Source organism: Pongo pygmaeus, chromosome 5 (assembly GCF_028885625.2).
Source record: "Pongo pygmaeus isolate AG05252 chromosome 5, NHGRI_mPonPyg2-v2.0_pri, whole genome shotgun sequence".
NCBI classification, from domain to species: domain Eukaryota; kingdom Metazoa; phylum Chordata; class Mammalia; order Primates; family Hominidae; genus Pongo; species Pongo pygmaeus.
This window is the reverse complement of record NC_072378.2, coordinates 37,260,545-37,277,928: the sequence shown is the minus strand read 5'-3', so window position 1 is coordinate 37,277,928 and position 17,384 is coordinate 37,260,545. Positions and strand designations below refer to the sequence as shown.

The 17,384-nt window shown below is 41.1% G+C and overlaps 2 protein-coding genes and 1 long non-coding RNA gene across 7 annotated transcripts in view; 1 reads left to right on the top strand and 2 right to left on the bottom strand.

Annotated features, from left to right (window-relative positions):
* Window positions 1-3,896, bottom strand: part of C5H6orf89 (chromosome 5 C6orf89 homolog) — a 38,653-nt gene extending 34,757 nt beyond the window's left edge. The window contains exon 1 of one of the 5 annotated variants that reach the window (XM_054491077.2): window positions 3,703-3,896. In XM_054491077.2, the coding sequence (XP_054347052.1) occupies window positions 3,703-3,704 (2 nt within the window). In that variant the 5' untranslated portion in view covers window positions 3,705-3,896. The remainder of the gene's footprint in view (window positions 1-3,702) is intronic. The other 4 variants (XM_054491078.2, XM_063666172.1, XM_063666173.1 and 1 more) reach the window with 4 other exon arrangements.
* Window positions 3,897-6,165: 2,269 nt separating this feature from the next.
* Window positions 6,166-17,384, bottom strand: part of LOC134739720 (uncharacterized) — an 11,384-nt gene continuing 165 nt past the window's right edge. Inside the window, exons 2-4 of the long non-coding RNA XR_010126697.1 lie at window positions 11,282-11,323; window positions 10,257-10,381; window positions 6,166-6,547 (exon numbers count right to left, since the gene is read on the bottom strand). This is a non-coding gene — a long non-coding RNA (uncharacterized LOC134739720). The remainder of the gene's footprint in view (window positions 6,548-10,256; window positions 10,382-11,281; window positions 11,324-17,384) is intronic.
* Window positions 14,339-17,384, top strand: part of PPIL1 (peptidylprolyl isomerase like 1) — a 20,153-nt gene continuing 17,107 nt past the window's right edge. Inside the window, exon 1 of the mRNA XM_054491080.2 lies at window positions 14,339-14,677. Within this exon, the coding sequence (XP_054347055.1) occupies window positions 14,622-14,677 (56 nt within the window). The 5' untranslated portion in view covers window positions 14,339-14,621. The remainder of the gene's footprint in view (window positions 14,678-17,384) is intronic.

Genomic DNA, 17,384 nt, shown 5'->3' with positions numbered 1-17,384 from the left:
TTAACTATCAAATTTTTTTAAAAAGACCATATAGCTATTTAAAAATCCAGGATCCAACCAATGACCACACATTGAATTTGGCTGCCGCGCCTCTCTTTAATCTACTTAACTTCAGAACAAGTCCCCAGCGTGTGTTTTTTTTTGTTTTGTTTTTTGGTCTTTTAGGACATTGACATATCTGAAGAAGTCTCCACATTTTTAAGCTTACCTCTACTTGCTTCCATCCTCACCCTTTCCAGTTTCTACTATTAGAAAAATGCCATAATCCTTCCTTTCTAAGTTTCTGGTACTCTCTCCCTACCTCCCTTCAGAGGCAAGCTCCTTTGGGGGTTGGGGGGAGAAAGTCACTCATTTTCTTGTTTCTCAGGTTTCCATTCATTTATTAACCTGTTGAAATCATATTTCTGCCTCCTCACTCCACCGACATTGCTTTCACTGAGGCCACAAACGGCTTTCTAAACGCCAAGTTCGAAGGACGTTTTTTTCAGTTATTACCTTATCTGACCTCTCTGCAGCAGCTGCTGTTGCTACCCCATTATCTATCTTCCTCAAGTGTACTCAAACCTTAACATAATTCTCTCGTTCTCTGCTGGTATCCACCAGTTATCCTTGACCTTCTTATTCCCTCCAACGCTTTGACCACCAGCTATTGGTGATTCCCAAATCTCTTCTCCAGTCTACAACTCTCTCTAGGGTTCAAGACCCATTTATCTACCTGCCTACCAGACACGGTGATCCAAGTTTCCCATAGCTCCCTGTATGTAATGTGTCTATAACCCAACTTACTGTTTTCCCCTTCAACCCATTCCTCCTACTGCACCTCTTTTCTTAATGGAAACACTAATCCTCCAAATTTAAAACTATCCTCCTCCTACCTCATTCCCAGCAATGAAACTATCACTAAGTCCTCTTGATTCAGCCTCCTATATAATTCTCACGTTCATTCCTTCCTCTCTACCTCTACATTAACAGCACAGTTAAGGTCTTCAACATCTCTCCTATGGACCATCACAAAGATGTAGTTAATCTCTATACTTCCAGTTCTCCTCTTCCCCAACCCATTCTCTACCTTGTCCAGTTTTTTATTTTTATTTTTTGAGACAGGGTCTCACTCTTCACTTAGGCTGGCGTGCAGTGACATGATCTCAGCTCACTGCAACCTCCGTCTCCTGGCTTCAAGAGATTCTCGTGCCTCAGCCTCTTGAGTAGCTGGGAGTACAGGCACGCGCCACCACACCAGCTAATTTTTGTATTTTTCTGGTACACACTGGGTTTCACCATGTTGGCCAGGCTGGTCTCGAACTCCTGACCTCAAGTGATCCACCCACCTTAGCCTCCCAAAGTGCTAGGATTACAGGCATGAGCCACTGCACTCAGCCACTTATTTTTTTGAAACACAAATTGGCTCATGCTAAGCACCTTCCAAGACTCCCCATCCTCTGCAGGAGCAGTTTAGCATGGTGACTAAGAACACAGATACTGGAGTTGGAAAAAGCTGGATGCAAATTCTAGATTTTACCACTTACTGTGTGGCCATGAGACACTACTTATCCTCTCTAAGCCTTAGATTTTTCATGTATGAAATGTGGATAATTATTTCTACCCCACAATGTTTTATTTAAGAGAATTATAAAATGATGTAACACATTTGTTCCAATAGCCAGACAAATTAAATACCTAATAACAATCATTTTAAGATAAAGTCCTAAGTCAAGCATGGTGGTTCATGCCTGTAATCCCAACACTGGGAGGCTGAGGTGGGAGGACTGCTTGAGCCCAGGACTTCAAGACCAGCCTGGGCAACATAGCAAGACCCTGTATCTACAATAAAAATAAAAATAAAAATTGGCCAAGTGTGGTGGTGCATGCCTGTAGTCCCAGCTACTTGGGAAGCAGAGGTGGGGGGTAGCTTGAGCCCAGGAGTTTGAGGCTGCAGTGAACCATAATAGCACCACTGTACTCCAACCTGGGTGATGGAATGAGATCCTGTCTTTTTTAAAAGATAAAGTCCAAATTACTTACCATGGCCCTTTATGATCTGGTCACTGCCTACCTGTTCAGTTTCATTTCCTATCAATCCTTCTTCACATTCTACACTGTCATACTATTTCACATCTTTTTGCTTTTGCATACACAATTTCCTCTGCCTAAAAAGCCTAGTAGTCTCCAGCGCTTTGTCCAATAAGTGAACTCTTTAAGACTCTGACCTCAGTTTTTGCCCTATGCACCTCTAGGGCTTTGTATTACATCTATTTTCCTGTCTACTTCCCACCCTAAATAGTGTTTCTTGAAAGCAGAAATAAATGGAGAAAACACAAAAAACTAAGTACAGACGTGGGAATTCACCTCAGATGTGGAATCAGATCAATGTTGAACAAATTTATAGAAAGGGCCTAAAGTTATCATTCCGAACTAATTGAATGTAACTCATGGCTCATGGTTTATTCATTTTATGTTTTATTATTTTATTCATTTTTAAAAATGCAGAGGTCGGGAGGCTGAGGCAGGTGAATGGTGTTAACCGGGGAGGCGGAGCTTGCAGTGAGCAGAGATCACGCCACTGCACTCCAGCCTGGGCGACAATGTGAGACTCCATCTCAAAAAAAAAAAAAAAAAGGCAGTAGCAACAATGTGATGAGGGTTTAACGTTAGCAGGTTAGGAATCTAGCATTTGGACATTGTTTTTGGTGTGTGGAGTAGCTGTGGAGGAACAGGCATTCAAAGCAGGTCTTGAAAAATGCTTCAGTCCAAGGCAGAAAAGGTCTGACAGAAACAGGACCCCTTTCTGGTATGCAAGTTGGGCTTCATGAACCTTTAGTCAAAACTTCAATGTAGCAGAATTGAATTTATTAGTTATTATTTTAAAGGCATGTTACTCCCTAGAGGGAAATTTTGACAACCCAAATTCAAATAAATGAATTTGTTAAGGGAGAGACGTCTATAGAAGATTCCACCACAGGAACTATCAAATGAGCAATCAGAAAAGTCAGAATACTAAGTATCTGGTAGTAGTGTCTATTATAAAGTGATTTATGACTAAATAATTTAAAAGAAACATATTTGCGAATACTAAGGCTATGAGGGCTCTGAGACTAGAAAGTGTGGCCTGCACGGTTAACAGTCTTAAAATACTACACAACACGACGCAGGCAAATTTCCTTCTACTAAGAGGTGATTACAAACAACTATTTTACTTGTGTCAAGAAACTAAGTCATATTTCTTTCTGAAATCCAAGATGCCAGGTTTATCACATACCAAGTACATATTTAAAGAAAAAAAAAATTATTGCCCCCCAACGATTATTAGAAAAAGATCTTTCAGAAGGGGGTGGGGAATCTACTCTTAATTTCTTAAAAATTCCGTCAAAAGGGCAGAAATCTGGACTTCATTAGCAACGCTCAAGTTACGGACACTGCTGTGATGCCTGAGAAACAAGTTCAAGCAAGGTCGACCTCGTTTTGCTCTCGCCGGCGGGAGTCAAGGAAAGTGACAGATGTCTTAAGGGAGTCGACCCCGGGGGAGCTGCCAGGGGATGCTGTCAGTCTACAAAACTGGAGAGGCTGAGAAAAGGGATCAGCGCTGGGATAGAGGGTGGTAGCAGCAGCGAGAAGCGGCTGCGCAAGGATGTCAGAGACGGGCGCGGCGGCGAGGCTGTCACAGGGCGGCCTCCCCCCACCCAGCCTCGGGCCCCAGTCACTCACATGCGGGGCTCGCGCCCCCTCGGGCTCCTCCCGCCTCGGGGACAGCTGCCGCCGGGCGAGGAGCATGGGCAACTTCCTGTTTCCGGGAGCGCGACCCGGAAGCAACCCCCACTCCTGGGGGGAGGCCTTATACCCTAGAGTAGCTCCTCCTCTCGCCCAGCGCTTCCGCCCAAAACAGAACACTCAAGTGTCGTGGCGAGCGCGTGACCTCTCGCGATATCTGGAGAGTGTAGGTTCTTGCTCCCTCTGGCGTCCTTCTTCCGCTCTGGCTCTTTTCGCCCCAGTCCTAATCCTTGGCTTCCTTATTTACCTGGACTGGCTCACACAGACTTCATAGCTGAACTGATCCATAGAACAAGCATTTACTGAGTCCCCTACTATGTGCCAGGCAGCATGTTAGGCATTAAGGGATGAGAGTGGAAGGGAAATGTAAATGAAGAGCAGCCCCTTCCTTCTGGAAGCTACTACTCTTGGGAAAGACGAACAAATCCCTCCCAATTTTCACTCAGCCCACTCATTAGTGAGAGCTTACTCTGTTGATAAAAGAAAAACTTAAGCCGAATTAAGTATAAAGGAGTTTAATTGAGCAATGAAAGATTCACGAATCTGGCAACCCCCAGAATCACAGCAGATTCACAGACTCCCAGGGTGCCTCATGGTCAGAACAAATTTATAGATAAAAAAGGCAAAGTGAGGCACAGGAATCGGAAGTAAGGTACAGAAACAGTGAGGTTGGTTACAGCTCGGTGTTTGCCTTATTTGAACGCAGTTTGAACATTCAGCAGGCTGTGAGTGGTTGAAGTATGGCCGCTGGGATTGGCCACCACTCAGTTATTGTTACAGGTGTATACTATTGTTAGGTTTTCAATTTTGTTTGACTATTAAGCTATGTTATAGTTCATCCACAAGGACTCAAATATAGAAGGACAGAGTCCTTCTCAGGCCATATTTAGTTTGCCTTAACAATTCCCCTGTTTTGGTCATTTTCTCAATTTTGAGAGATTGACCAAAACCTTGGTCATTGATGTTGTTATCACTGTCATAAGTGTACCTGTATGGTTTTGAAACTCACTAGGAAACAGTAGAACAGTAGGTTTTGCAGGAAGAGAATAAGGGCTGAGTAGAGGATACCTCCTTATTCTGGAACATGTGTTTATAGGAGAAAAACAAAACCTGGTCTGTTCTAGCATTTTGTGTTTTTTTAAAGCCTTAGTTTGATTATGTCACATTTAGCATAAGTGACTCCATTTTAGTTTGGTTTGGTTTGTTGGGGCCTAGTGCATGAGCTCAGTCCAAAATAATGGCCTCTCATAATTTTATTTTAAAAAAATTCCTCACTTTTGGCCAGGTTCTTACTTAGGTGACAGTGTGACCAGAACTTAGGGCCTTAGCGCCACTCTCAGTTACCATCATTTTGGGTTTCTGGTCTCAGCATGTCATTCATAGGTTACGGTGCCTTCATGGTCGCACATTTCTTTCAGTTTTTATTATTCCAGTTGAAAAGAGATCATTTGACATCGTAGAGATGGCTGCATGCAAGCATTTAAAACCTTTGAGAGAATACAGCGCACCAGGGAGACTATTATTATCATTATTGGGCGGATAATAGCAACAGTTTGGAGTATGCTCCTTACCCAGGGTCCCCATAAGCCAAAACCACCTAAAATTAAATAGATTAAAGAATGAGTTAGATGAAGAGTCTCCTTGCTTGACTAAGTGGTCTTTTCACTAATCCCCTACAACTGAATATTTATTTTTATTGTATTTATTTTTTGAGAGGGAGTCTTGCTCTGTCACCAAAGCTGGAATGCAGCGGCAATCTCAGCTCACTACAACCTCCACCTCCTGGGTTCAAGTGACTCTCCCACCTCAGCCTATTGAGTAGCTAAGATTACAGGTACCTGCCACCATGCCAGGCTAATTTTTGTATTTTTAGTAGAGACAGGGTTTTGCCATGTTGGCTAGGCTGGTCTCGAACTCCTGACCTCAGGGGATCCACCCACTTTGCCTCCCAAAGTGCTGAGGTTACGGGTGTCATCCATCGCGCCCGGCCAGAATTGTTTATAATTTACATTTGCTATATTTCTCCATAGGCCACAAGTGTCAGCAGCTGCACAGGTACTTTTCTGTTTAGCCAATTCTATTATTTAGTATAACTTTCACAGGAGAATTTAAAGTCTGTTGTGTAACGATAGCCTTTAAAGTAGAATTTGCTGTAGAGCCTATCATGAGGGAGACATTTCAAATTATTGCCTCTTTTATTCTAAACCATGGAAAAAGGACCTAACAAATGGATGTCTTTCTAGAAGAGTGAAGGCCTCTTGTCAGTGTTCTCTTTAATCCATGATGTGGGTTAAGAAGAGTTTTGACTGATTATGAGGTAATGTATGTACCACTAAAGTTTGTTACCTACATTGGGGCTTCATCTTTTATCTATTGAAATATAAGGTTATTCATGTTTAAGGCTGGCTGCAAAATCATTCACAAATAAAAGTATACCCTATAAATGCATATAATGGACCCACTTTTAATTTCTATTGTTCATAGAGGCATAAACAAGGAAAAAATATTCAAAGATAAGAGTCTTGTGATAGTAGAAGTTTTGATCTATGATCTTGGGAAAAGCTATTCAAATCAAGGATGCCATCTTCTGGGGAGAAACTTTTCTGGTTAGTTTTACCTTAAGGGTTCCAATGGATGTACAGTTCCAGGAGTGTGGAGGGACCCTTCTCAGTTGTGAGATTATGAACCCAAGGTTTAAAGCTCCAAAGTTTTGCTGTAGTGTGGATGGCAAGGACAGTCTTTCTCTTTCTCTGGTGTTCTCAGACGATCCAGTCTGCAGGTTCTAGATTGTGAAGGAATTGTCCTCAGTGAATCATAAAAAGTTTTCTTTCCCTCGTGAAAATACACTATAATCTACTGTTATAACATCAGCCCTATTGCATGGGAAAGCTTTTATACAACCAGAAAACATGCATTGAAAATGACAATTGAATGAAATCCCTTTACAAATGTTTAAATGGCCCATCAGGCAGCCAAATGCATCTGAAGCTTTGATCATCTTTCCAGGAATATGGAACCAAACATTGGATTTAAATTATTTCTGCAATTTATAAGTTACCACATCAATATATTAAATTTGGATTATTTTATCTTTTCCAGAATGTTTAATAACAAAAGCTTTAAGGACTCAAGAAGGACAAGGTGGCCATCCTGGTTCTTCATGAGTCCATGCTTAACACTGGACTTATGTCCTCTTGAATACCAGTTGTTTCTCCAATTTAGGTGCATAGCACTGATAACTAATGGGTTATCATAGGTAATTTGACTTAGACCATGGAGTTCATTCAAATTGTATATATAAACAATTTTAGTATTGGCTTATTTGGCATGATAATCTAGAGCTTGATTTTGAAAGGTTTGTTAAATACCAAAGGTTTAAAACATTGGATATTACAAAATAGAATCTTAGGTTACCATAAGTCATTCATTTAGCCAAAATGATAACTTAAAAAATTTTAAACAAAAAAACAGTATTTTGATAGAAAGGAGACTCAGCTTTCCAAACAAGATCCAATGAGGATAGCATGAGGCCAACTGACTATCTCCTTTCTTCCCTTCCTCCACCATATTTTTTTGTAGTTTACTTAAAAGGTAAACAAAAACCTTTCATTATCTTTTAATATTAAATAAAAATCCTTTCTAAAAGAGGGAACCAAATTTTATGTTTCCATTAGTGTATTTTTAATGTTAAAGCTAGTTTTTAATAACATTTTATAAATCTATTCAGTTTTAATTAGTTTGACCATAAGGTAAGATTTTTATAAACCTTTTATAACCCTTTACTATTTTTTTTTTCTCAGAGCAGAGCAATCTTCTAAGAAAACTCTGTTGTGCTTTTATGCCAATGTCTCATTTATGGAAAAAAAACTGAATAATGCCATTTTAACTTTAGCCTATATGTTCACACATAGAATCCTTATAATTAATTGTTTTTTTGTTTTTTTTTTTGAGACGGAGTTTCACTTTTGTTGCCCAAGCTGGAGTGCAATGGTGTGATCTTGGCTCACTGCAACCTTGGCCTCCCGGGTTCAAGCGATTCTCCTGCCTCAGCCTCCCCAGTAGCTGGGATTACAGGCGTGCAACACCACACCTGGCTAATTTTTTGTATGTTTAGTAGAAACGGCATTTCACCATGTTAGCCAGGCTGGTCTCGAACTCCTGACCTCAGGTGATCCGCCCACCTCGGCCTCCCAAAGTGCTGGGATTACAGGCATGAGCCACCGTGCCCGGCCCCTATAATTAATTTTTATAAACCTTCCACAACTTGTTCAAACCTTCAGCTTTATTTAATTTAAAACAATCCTTTAACCCTCTAACCTAGGCAAAAATTTACATTCCCGTATTTTCTTATAATCTCTTACAAAAAACACATTTCATTCTCCTTACACACCTTGCATGTAAACCTATTTTTTCAGTAGTCTCAATTACATATTACAATGTTAACTCTTAGCAACTTTTACTTTTGGTGAAAACCTTGGTAAGTAAGGATTTTAATTATGTACTAGGTGTGGAGCCCAGGACCCAGACAGAAATGCAGATAAAGGTCCGAATCTTTCCAGCATCTAACTACAGGTGTCCCAGGCCTTACCTAGCTATAAAGCAGGTAGGCTGTACAGTTAAGAGTCATGGTGGCATTTTATGAAGCATTTAGGAGGCCTAATCACCTTTAAATTGTACAACATTTCTGGCAAAAATTCCTTTTCATAAATTCTTTCACAACTTACACAGACTATGTATGATATGTTTAGACTTTCTGACTTGCCCTAAACATCCCTCTTTTTAAACAACCAGTCATTTTACTTTAGGACAAGAATTTACCATACAACATCCTTTCTTATATGAAATCTATTTTCTTTATAGCCTTTGTATAGCTAGGGGGCATAGCTAATTGCATATATCCCCAGGCCTTATTTAGAATTTAATGTCTCCAAAATAAATTGAACAATTTTCAAAAGTCAAAGCAGTTTATGACCTTGAAGCATATAGCAAAGCTAACATCTGACCTGCATAATTTAGACAAAATGTCTTTATTTTATCAACAATATTTAAAGCTATTTTTATTTCCCGAAGATTACTAAAGTTACATGAACTAAAAGGCATTACAGTTTTTATTTTGCTTTCAAAATATTTAAGTGCTTATTTTTGTTTAAGCCAATTAATTAGAGCTCTTTTATATAAACATTACACACAACACATATATAATAGACAGACGGACAGAAGAAGATTACTATAGTAGTTGTAAGATTCTTCATTTGCCAGTTTTTAAGTTTCTTAATTGGTTATTGGCTTTATGGTGGAGTCCTTGGAGGAACAGGGCCAGGAAAAGGGTTTCTGGTGCCTCCTGTTTTTCCCATGGATTCCAGGCCATTAGACCCTGAATATCCATTTTTAATTAACCGGACTTTTAAGCATAGCACTCTTTAATAAAGTCCTTTTAAAATTTCTTATTACTGATTTTACCCAGGCCAAATGGCTGATATTTCTGGCTTTTGAACTTTACCGAAGGTAACCTCCTAGGTGCTCGAAGAAGGAAAATTTAAGATAGTCTGTGGGGGAGAAGAGACTAGACAAGGTTATGCAGATGTTAAATCAGAAAGGACTTACTTCCTAAGCAGGGAATGGAACTGGAACCGCCAGTGTGAAAGGCCAGTGAGCCACAGCACAGAGCAGTCTACTGCCCTTCCCAGAAAGAGTCTAGAGTAGTTAATTTTGAGCTTGCAGAGGCTTTTAATGACTCAAGATAATTTTGAGAGCTAACTATGGCATAAACCCTAAAATTCCTGTTCCCTGGAAGGTGAGATCAAGAGAAAGTACTGCCAGGTGGTTATAAAGTCAAGTTCCCAAGGACATAAAACAAGATGGAGACCCCATCCAGTTTTTTGTGTTTCAGGGACCTGCAGGAAAGTTTGTTATTGACTAGCGAGCTTGTGGGATCCTAAGCCCATGTTTTATCCTAAGGTACCCCTTGACCCAGAAAAACGAATTCATAGCACAAACACATCAGTTTAAGACTAACCTCAGAATTTTTTTTGCATTAATCAAAACCTTACAGAAGAGATAAATAAACAGTGATTTTTACCATTCATTCAACCATTTGCACAGAGAGAGAGAAGCCAAAAATCTGACTGGTAAGAAATTCTTACTCTTTTGCTGGCATGCCAGCCTTCTGGGTTCCCTTTCCCTCAGCGGCCCCAGTGACCCAACTTGCCACACCATCGTACTGGGGGCCAAGCCGCATCATAAAGGAAAAATTTTTTGTTGTTGTTCCGGCCAGAGCAAAATACATGTGATAAAACATAGACATTAGCCACTCTGCTTAGCACTCAATATCAAACTGGCAAGGTTTATATTTGCCCTCAGATGGGCCCCATTATCTTTAATCCAATCTCTGACTAGGGGTTTCAACACATGGTCTCTGGGCAAGCTGGTTGCCCTGAGTAATAGAAAAGATAAAAAAGGGAAAGGAAAGAGAGATCCGAGAGGGAGCTTACCTGTGATCCCCAGCTGCTGTGAGAGATCAGTGGACACAAGTGGGTCCTGCAGGTACCTTGCATGTTCACTCAGTGCTCCTGGGGGTCGCTAGAAGCTCCACTTTGGATCCCATTCCTGACACCATCTGATAAAAGAAAAACTTCGGCCGAATTCAGTTTGAAGGAGTTTAATTGAGCAATGAACAATTCGCAAATTGGGCAACTCCCAGAATCACAGCAGATTCACAGAGACTCCAGGGGTGACTCGTGATCAGAACAAATTTATAGACAAAAAGGTAAAGTAACATACAGCAATAGGAAGTGAGGTACAGAAACAGCGAGATTGGTTAAAGCTCAGTGTTTGCCTTATTTGAATACAATTTGAACATTCGGCAGTCTAGGAGTTGTTGAAGTATGGCCGCTGGGATTGGCCAACATTCAGCTATTGTTACAGGTATATACTATTAAGTTAGGTTTTCAAATTTGTCTGACTATAAAGCTAGGTTACAGTTCATCCACAAGGACTCAAATATAGAAGTACAGAGCCCTTCTCAGGTCATATTTAGTTTGCTTTAACACTGTAACAGACTGTACTAAGCACTTTCAATTCATGGAGCCACTTCATCAACCCTATGGCATAAATAGCCCCATAACATCCTCATACAAACAAAACTGAAGTTTATGGAGAGGTTAACTTGCTCAAGATTTTACAGATAAGGAGTGGAAGGATCAGCATTTGAACCCAGACTCCTTAACCTGCCCTGTGTGTAGCGCCAAATCTCTTAACTGCTTTCTACAAGAAATCTGCAAACAAAATACTACTGGGTTCAGACTAACGCTATAGCTCCAGAGGTAGTGTGACAGTGATGTAAATGTATGAAACCAATGAAACAGAATAGAGAGACCAAAACCAGAAAACACATATATGGACACTTGATTTATGACAAAGAGGTGAGACAGAGGAGTGAGGAAAGGATAATGCTTTCAATCAGTGGTGCTGGATCAATTGCATATCCATATAGAAAAAAATGAAACTTGGCTCCTACCTCATACCATACACCAAAATAAGTTCTAGATGCATTGCAGATCTGTATGACAAAAACAAAAGAGAATTACAGAGCTGCAACATTGAGATGTCCAATAATGTCTGTCCAACACTGAAATGTTCTGTAAGAGAGAAAATGCATATGTTGGACTACATTAAAATTAGAAACTTTCCAGTGTTATATTCTGTCCAGGATATATAAAGAACTTTACAAATAAGAAAACATAGCCAAATAGAAAAATAAGTAGAAGATTTGAACACAAAAAGATATCACAAAGAGGATATCTAAATGGCACACGTATGGAAAAAGAATTTAACTTCATTAGTCATTAGTTGTTAGTGAAATTACTACTGAGATATTGTTATAGAGGCTTCAGGATTCCTTAAATGAAAAAGACTAGCAATACTAAGAGTTGGCTCAGAAGCAGAGCAACAGCAATTCTCACAGACTGCTGGTGCATACATAAATTGCTACAGCCACTAGCCAGGCGTGGTGGCTCATGCCTGTAATCCCAGCACTTTGGGAGGCCAAGGTGGGCAGATCACAAAGTCAAGAGATTGAGACCATCCTGGTCAACATGGTGAAACCCTGTCTCTATTAAAAATACAAAAATTAGCTGGGTGTGGTGGTGTGTGCCTGTAGTCTCAGCTACTCGGGAGGCTGAGGCAGGAGAATCGCTTGAACCTGGGACGTGGAGGTTGCAGGGAGCCGAGATCGTGCCACTGCACTCCAGCCTGGCGACAGAGTGAGATTTTGTCTCAAAAAAAAAAAAAAAAAAAAACTTGCTACAGCCACTTTGAAACAGTCTAGTGTTAACTACTAAATTATACATGTTACCTATGACCCAGCAATTCTGCTTCTAGCTATATACTCCCAAAAATTCATGCACAAGTGCACTAAGATACATACACAAATATCCATCGCAGCACCATTATACACTGTGGTATGTTTGTACAACAGAATACTACACAGCAAGGAAAAATGAAAAATGGCCACTACATACAACATGAATACATCTCACAAACATATTGTTAAGGAAAGGAAGCCAGGCACAAAAAAATACGTACTTTATAACTCCATTTATATAAAATTCAAAAACAGGGAAAACCAATCTATGATATTAGAAGGCAGAAAGTGGTTTACCCTTTGGGAGGAAGGAATGGGTAATGATTAGTAGGGGGGCTTCTGAGGAATTGGAGACATTTTATTTCTTGATTTGATTTGACCCCTCATGGCTTCTGGCTAACTCCAATTTATTTTCTGGATCTCAACCCAGGCTATCACTCCAGGGGAAATTTTTGACTGTCCAAACCTACTCTGGAATAACCAGAGCTCAGGGAAAACTGTGTGTTTCTTCTTCTTCTTTTTTTTTTTTTTTTTTTTTTTTGAGATGGAGTTTCACTCTTGCTGTCCAGGGTGGAGTGCAATGGCAAAATCTCTGCTTACTGCAGCCTCCACCTCCCATGTTCAAGTGATTCTCCTGCCTCAGCCTCCGAAGTAGCAGGGATTACAGGCATGCACCACCATGCCCAGCTTATTTTGTATTTTTAGTAGAGACAGGGCTTCACCATGTTGGTCAGGGTGGTCTTGAACTCCTGACCTCAGATGATCTGCCCGCCTCGGCCTCCCAAAGTGCCGGATTACAGGTGTGAGCCACCGCACCCAACCTACTGTGTGCTTCTTATTACAGTCCTCATTCCACGCTCCTACAGCTACGTATTTAGTTGCCCATCTCTCCTACAATGTGAGTTTCTTTAGGGCAGGGCACTGTGTGTGTGAGACTCATCTCTGTCTCCTCAGTGCCAAGTGACTGGTAGGAGCTGCAGTAAAAGATTTAGGAAGAAAGTGATCGTGAGATCTTGGGGGTGGCTTTTCAATATTCAGACATTGGAGCCTGGGAATGGCACATGCCTCCCAAGATACACAGTAAAGAACTACATAAAGTCCAGAGAAAGGCAACTTAAATTAACAACAGACTAAACAGACCAAGGATTAAGACTTTTTCATCCAGCTCAAGGGCCACAAGGTGGGCATGAACTTGAGACTGCAGGAGGTGTACAAATTATACTTTAGCATTTATCAGTTTAAAATGTAGTGTTCCGTTCATTATTCATTCAACAAAGCTGAGCATCCTGTGCTCTGTACTGTGCAAGAAGAGCACAAAGATGAAGGAGGCCCAGCTTCTCTCTCAAGGAGCTGTCTAGTTTATCTTTGCAACCTTGTACATCCTTATTCCTTGTTGACAATTAGGGACACTACAGTTGAACTGTCGTTAAGAGCACAAGTGTACCAGCTGTAGTACGTTAAGCAAGTTATTTAATCTGTAAGGCTCAGCTTCCTCAAAGTAAAATGGGAATAGTAATATCTACCTTGTGGGGTTTTGAAGATTAAGCGTGAAAATACGCAATAAAATGCTTAGCTTGATGCGTGGCACATGGTAAACATTCAACCATCATTATTAAGTGGTGTGCAAAGCATTTACAGCATAAGTTTAGTTACTCTATTTCATTTTTGTCCTCCCTCCAAACATTATAGCTCCTCTAATTTGCTTCTGTTCCTCGCGCCCTGCGCAAACCCTCCTAACAACTTTCAGGTACCATCTATCTCAGCCAATGTTAAGCCTTGTTCTTGCTCTGATCCATTTGTCCTGCTTTCTCCTGTCTCTTCCTTTCTTTATCTCCCATTTTCTTCCTGCCCCTTCCCTCTCTTTTCTCCTCAGACTCCTCGTCTTTGGATTCTGCAGGCTCAGATTTGCTTTATGACTATGGAAAAACAAGTATTAACTGCCAAGTCTATTTTCAGATCTGAAAAATGGTAATAATACTATCTACTTATAGAATTGTGGAGTAGATAAGAAAGTGCAAGCACTGTGTACATCGTACAGCGCCTTACAAAAATTCTTTACTGGCATCTCTAAACTATCCCCTTTCATTCTCTGCCTCCCCTTCCCGTCCCTGCCCAATTGTGAGACTAAGAAATTCTTCGAATTTAATATTAGGACATAACTCCAACCAGATCGCAGCTTTTCTGGTTGTTCCCGCCTTCCATGCCTAAACGAACCAATCAGATCGCCCAGAGTGGCGCGGTATCGCCACTTGGAGACCACCGCGAATGAAGTTTGCATTTTCCTCTGTTCTTGCGCCCAGCTTCTTCTCGTCTCCCACCCCAGCTTCCCGGCATTGGAAGAAGGGACCGTCCTCTTCCTTGTCCTGGCCACCCAAATCCTGGTATCGAAAGGGTTGAACGGCGGGGACCGGAAGTGTGCAGTAGCGGCAGGTCCCCAGCTAATCGACGCCGGAAATAGCAATTGCTAGACAAGCATTCCGCCGCCGGCTTCGCTATGGCGGCAATTCCCCCAGATTCCTGGCAGCCACCCAACGTTTACTTGGAGACCAGGTGAGGGGGTTCGGGCCTCTGGGGCTGGCAGAGGAGACGCGGAGCCCGGGCCTCACCACGGGTGTCCGTTCCTGGCGCGTTCCTCCGGGAGGCCGGCCTCCACGTGGAGGGGCGTGGAGCAGCGGCCGAGACGGCCCCCAGAGGGTTGAGAGGGGACCTCCATCGCCCGCGTCCAAGCTCCGCGGGGTCTTGTGCTGAGGTGTCAGCAACAGCTGCCTGAGTGTCCTCCTTCCTCCAGTCCGCTCATTCATTCATTCATTCATTCATTTAACAAGCGTGTAATGAGTCCGCAAGCCAGGCACATAGGATATGAATTCTGAGGATACAGAGGTAGATAAAACACAGACAGCCCTGCCTTTAGGAGCTTACGGTATAATGAAAGAGACAGACATGTAAACATTATGTGATAAGTAGTACAGTTGTAGAAACAAATTCCAATAAAATACAGGAAGAAGCACATTTTCCCCACTATCAAGGAGTGATGTGGTAACCAACCTGCTGGCGCCATGCCCCGCTGTATGTCATCTCATTTAGTTTAATCTTAGCAACCCAAATCATGAAGGTATTATTTAACTTTCTCCCTTTCAATATTAGCAGGAGGAAACGCCGGAATTTACAGATTAAAGCCTTGACCAAAGCCACACAGCTAGTAATTGGAAGAACCTCGTTTGGAGCCTGGTGTGCCCGTCTCACCTTGCTAGATTCTTTAGCTCTATTCATTCCATTGCCTCTTTGGAAAAAGCTCAAAGTGATCTTTACAAAGTAGGACAAGGAAGGGATCCTGCTCAAAAACCTTTAATAACGTCTCGCTGCTATAACAGTATAAAGTAAAAACTTATTAATCCTGACATTCAAGGTGATTTTTTTCATCTGGCCCTTGTCTACCTGCCATTCTCCCCTCAACAGCCATGGACCAGCCAAGGTCCTCTGCCTTTCTGTTCTTGCCCATTGCTTCTTTCAGCTAACGCAGAGTTCTGTCAGTCCTCTCTCTATTTGCTCATGCTGTTCATTTCATGCTCCCTGGCCATCTTCGCCACCTTCTTATATGGCAAAATTCTACGTCTTCAGGCTCCAACCTGTAATTTCTGAATTCTCCTGTTGGTATTTTTTAAAGTTACAAAATAAATTGTTAAATCCAAGCAATGTAGACATACAGAGTAAGAAGTGAAAGCTACCTCCTTCCTGAAAACACCATCAACAGTTTGTTGGATGATTATCCAGACCTTTTTCTATGTACATATAAACCTCTCTCTTATGTTTTTTTTTAACAAAAAAATGGCATCATATGATCATACTGTATGTAAGTTTTTCTGTAACTTGGTTTTCTTTCACTCAGTAATTCAGGTAGCTGCCCATAGTATGGATAGTTGATATTTTAGGCATTTCCTATTTCAAGGACATTTAAGTTGCTTCCTTTTTTTCTGGCTATGACAAATACTGAGATGAACATCCTTGCACATATTGTATCCTTAGGCACTTTTGCATATTTTCCTAGAGGATACTTGGAAGTTGAAATTGCTGAGGTATGCACATTTCAGAATTGTATATATACTTCCTGATTGTCTTTCCAAAAGGCTACTTTCTGTATTTTGAAAATATCCACCAGAATGTAAGCTTCATGAGGAAAACAGTACCACGCACAGAGTAACTGTCAATCTGTGTTGAATGGGAGCAGTGTGAAAGATGAATTGCAGGCAGAAAGGCTGTTAGCTATTTTCTAACACATTCTGCATATACTTATAGAGTGTTTACACTGTGCAAGGCACTGGGTATCCAGACTATACAGAGTTGACTCAATTCTCACATCTGGCCAGGTGCCATAGCTCACGTCTGTAATCCAGCACTTTGGGAGGCCAAAGCAGGTAGATTGCTTGAGCCCAGGAGTTCAAGACAAGCCCGGGCAACATGGCGAAACCCCATCTCTACAAAAAAATACAAAAAATTAGCTGAGCTTGGTGATGCGTGCCTGTAGTCCCAGCTACTCAGGAGGCTGAGGTGAGAGGATCACTTGAGCCCGGGAGGCGGAGGTTGCAATAAGCTGAGATTGTGCCACTGCACTGTAACCTGGGTGACAGAGGAGACCCTTTCTCAAAAAAAAAAAAAAAATTGTCACATCCTTGGAGCTTAAAGTCTACTTATGTGCTGGAGTAGAGGGGAAGGCACTCGTCCTGTCTCTTGCCTCTTCCTTATCTTTTAGTAGTACTGGGGAGGAAAAAGCACTCATCCTATTGGGTAGGTGCAAAGATTCAAAGTTACCAGGTTTTGCCTTTGTTATACTCCCTCCCAAACAAACACAAACTGTACCTTTTATTAAAATTTTTTGAATAGGTAATATATTTACATGGATCAAAAATACAAAAGTTTTTAAAAGGTATTCATTAAACATCTTCCTATTTTCCATCTACCCAGTCCCTACCCCCACCCAGAAACTTCTAAATATGAACTCCTGATATTTTAATGTCTCTTTTTTAAAAAAAATTAAAAATTAAGTGTAAGAATTTTTTTCCTAATTTAGGGGTTGGTTATATTGGTTTCAGATAATCACATATATATATATAGTATTAGAATTTTGAGTTCTCCATGCTTGTTATTTTGCTGAAAAGAAGTACCCAGAACACCTGCATGTTTTACTCAAAAAAGATAATTGGTGTTTATGTTACTTGCATTGTGGTGTTTTCCTTTGCTGAGCATGAAATCCAGTAGTTAT